General features: G+C 46.0%; 1 protein-coding gene across 1 annotated transcript; it reads right to left on the minus strand.

Annotated features, from left to right (window-relative positions):
- Positions 1-474: 474 nt before the first annotated feature.
- LOC118206534 (protein ZBED8-like) lies at positions 475-2283 on the minus strand. Its single transcript, XM_035379335.1, has one exon. It carries the CDS (start codon positions 2281-2283, stop codon positions 475-477), a length of 1809 nt encoding a protein of 602 aa, XP_035235226.1.
- Positions 2284-3321: the final 1038 nt, after the last annotated feature.

A 3321-nucleotide genomic window follows, 5' to 3' on the forward strand; every position in this document is an offset into this window, starting at 1 on the left:
GCGAAGGAAGGTAGGCCGATTGGAGACTCTAAATTGCCCATAGGTATGAGTGTGTGAGTGAATGGTGTGTGTGCCCTGCGATAGAATGGCGGCCAGTCCAGGGTGTATTCCCGCCTCTCACTCAATGCACGCTAGGATAGGCTGCAGCACCCCTCTGCGACCCTGCCCAGGATAAGCGGGTATAGATAATGGATGGATAATTCATAAATAATAAGTAATAGATCCACAAGTGTCTCCCAAGGGTGAATACATGATGCTTCCTTAAGGTAGCTTCATGAAGCATCTAATGCAGTGGTTCTTAACCTTGTTGGAGGCACCGAACCCCACCAGTTTCATATGCTCATTCACCGAACCCTTCTTTAGTAAAAAATAAAATATGATTTTTTTTACTGGTGCACGAAATGAATTGTGCATTAATATCACCTTGTTCAAATAACAAAACCAACACAGTGCATGAACTCATAACAACTTACCTCAGTGTGACTTCTGCTGTTGCCTTTGAGAGACCAGTTCAGATATGCGTGGCTTCACCTTGGAAAGTGCCAGTCTCATGTCATTTTCACAGCAAAGTCTGTTCCTTTTCTTAGTTTTTATGTCCAGCATCCTCGAAAACGATTGCTCACAAAGATATGTTGTCAAAAATGGTACAAAAAAATCCAGGGCTTTCTTAGCAATAACTGGATACTTTTCCATTTGTTGACACCAAAACGTTGAGAGCGTTGTTGTTCTGAAGAGTTGCTGTTGAACCTGGCTCTGCTGAAGTTCAATGATTTCGTCGAGGTATTCATCATTGACATCTGCTGTCTCAATAGCAAACGTGAACGGCTGTCTCACCCATGCTGGATATGATGCTCTTGTAGGGAAGTATCCATCGAGAGACTTCGCAAGCTCATCTAAGTGCGTGGCAATTGTTTGCTTCAGTTCCATGGGTACAGATATGTCTCCAAGTCCACACACATCTTCGATCTTACTTACACAGTCGTCCAGAAGTGGGAAGTTTGCGAAGTTGTTGTTCTCTGCTCGTCGTTTCCATAACGGTAACTTTTTTTGAAAAGCCTTCAGGTTTTCTTCTGCTTCCATTATGTTAACTCCACCACCCTGCATCTGCTGATTTAGATGATTGAGAGCTGCGGATATATCAGCCATGTATGCTAAAATGAGAATGAACTCAGAATCTTTGAAGCAATCTGCATGAAAATGTTGGTGCTCTTGCAAAAACTGGGCTAATTCCACACGCATGGCAAAAACACGATTCAGCACCTGTCCCCGGGATAACCACCGAACATTCGAATGGTAAAGAAGTACCTCGAATTCAGAGCCCATTTCTTTACACAGCTCACTGAAGATGCGGTGCCTCAGAGCACTATTTCGCACATAGTTCACACATTCCACTACAATTTTTAATACTTCTGCCATTTTGGGCGGCAAGGTTTTTGTTGCCAACGCATGCCTGTGCAGAATGCAATGCGTAACAATGATGTGCGGTGCATCGGCTTTTACTAGCGCACCAAAACCAGACTTTCTTCCCAGCATCACTGGAGCTCCGTCCGTACAAACTGCAGAAACCATATCCCATGAAAGGTTGTTGTCTCTGAAGAAGTCATCCACAAGCTTCTTCACATCGGCTGCCTTAGTTGTTGTTGTAAGAGGCTTACAAAATAAAAACTCTTCTTTTATCATGTCGTCTTTCACATAGTGCACAAAAACGGCAAGCTGGCTTAGATTGGAAACGTCGGTGGTCTCGTCGAGTTGAAGGCTGAATTTTGCCGGGCTTGAAATCAGATCCGCGACTACTTGAGCCAAGATGTCTTTACTCATGCACTCTATTCTGTCACTGATGGTGTCATTTGAAAGAGGAATTTGGGATAATTTACCTTCAGCCGCTGTTCCGAGTATCAGATTCGCCATCTTTAACGCAGCTGGTTTTACGAGTGTTCCGCCAATGGTGTGCGGTTTGCCCTGCTTTGCGATCAGATAAGCAACTTCGTACGATGCTGTGAGGATCGGTTTGTTGATGGGTACAAATCCAAGAGCGGGCAGAGTGGCCTTTTCGTCGAATCTGGCTCTCTTCACCTTGAATTCAGCAAGCGTTGTGTTCTTGTATTCCCCATCTCCATGCAGCTTCAAGAAGTGTTCCTTCAGTTTTGCAGGTGCGAGACTAGAGTTGCTCAACTTGGCATTGCAAATCATGCAGATGGGACGCTGACTCCCGTCACGTTCCGTGATACATGTAAATCCATGTTTTACATATTCGTCCGACCACTTTCTTTTTTTGCCCGACATAGTTAGCATGGATTAAAATATTCCGTAAGAAATCACACGACACACCGACAGTCACACGTTGTGGCGGTTGGAGGTGGACGTGGGGTCGGCGTCACTAACGCTAACCCAACGTCACTGACGCACACCGCTGGTCAGACGGAGGGTTATTAAAGAAGGTGTTGTTAAACAGGAAGTGATACGCTGGCAGCGCGTCCACTCCTTTACAGCCGTTTTACAACGTGTCATCACCGTGGGTAAAAGTACCAGTTCCCCGCCGCCACGTCGTGAGTCCGTACGGCGATTGACCCTTTAGATCGCCGGCCGCAGGAGCTTATTTGCCTGGATCGGCGCTCGGGAGATAACGGGCTAATTCCGGTGTGTGGTCCCGACTGAGAAGGAGGTCTCACTCTGCTGTTTATCCAGCGCTCTCAAAGCGGACCGGTAGGGAGTCTCACTCAGACACATATACAGCCCTCTCTAAGCGGTCTGATAGGGAGGTCTCACTCTGCTGCATAAACCAGCGACCTCAAAGCGGACCGGTAGGAAATCTCAGAGCAGGACGCTTTCAATGACTGTGCCCACTAACTGCAGACTAGACTGAGGGGTGGACCTCTGCGGCGGAGGCTCCACCGAACCCCTGAGACCGACTCACCGAACCCCTAGGGTTCGACCGAACCCAGGTTAAGAACCACTGATCTAATGGAGTTACAGTGGGTTGTGTGAGTTGGTCTGTGAGGCTAGTAAGGGGATCCCTTACTTGAAAGTAAAATAATATAATTAAATAATCCATGCTAGGGGTCCTCAAAACACAGGTGTAGTGAATTCTTCACATTTGCAACGTTAACACCCCAACTTCAAAAGCCTCAAAAAATGAGGGGGAAAAACATATTAAGTAGGCAGGGAGCATGCATAAAATAAAGCCAAAAGTGGAAATAATATATAACATTCTGGCAAGGGCAGCAATTTTGTGAAATGACTTTTTTAAGTGACTGCCTATAAGGTCAAAGAACATACAGCAAACACACATGGCTGTGGTTAAAAATGTGTGTGTGTGTGTGT

Source organism: Anguilla anguilla, chromosome 10 (assembly GCF_013347855.1).
Source record: "Anguilla anguilla isolate fAngAng1 chromosome 10, fAngAng1.pri, whole genome shotgun sequence".
Taxonomy (NCBI): domain Eukaryota; kingdom Metazoa; phylum Chordata; class Actinopteri; order Anguilliformes; family Anguillidae; genus Anguilla; species Anguilla anguilla.

Bases quoted from the DNA above. Each gene is read 5' to 3' on its own strand.
- LOC118206534 (XM_035379335.1), bottom strand. From the start codon at position 2,283: ATGTCGGGCAAAAAAAGAAAGTGGTCGGACGAATATGTAAAACATGGA.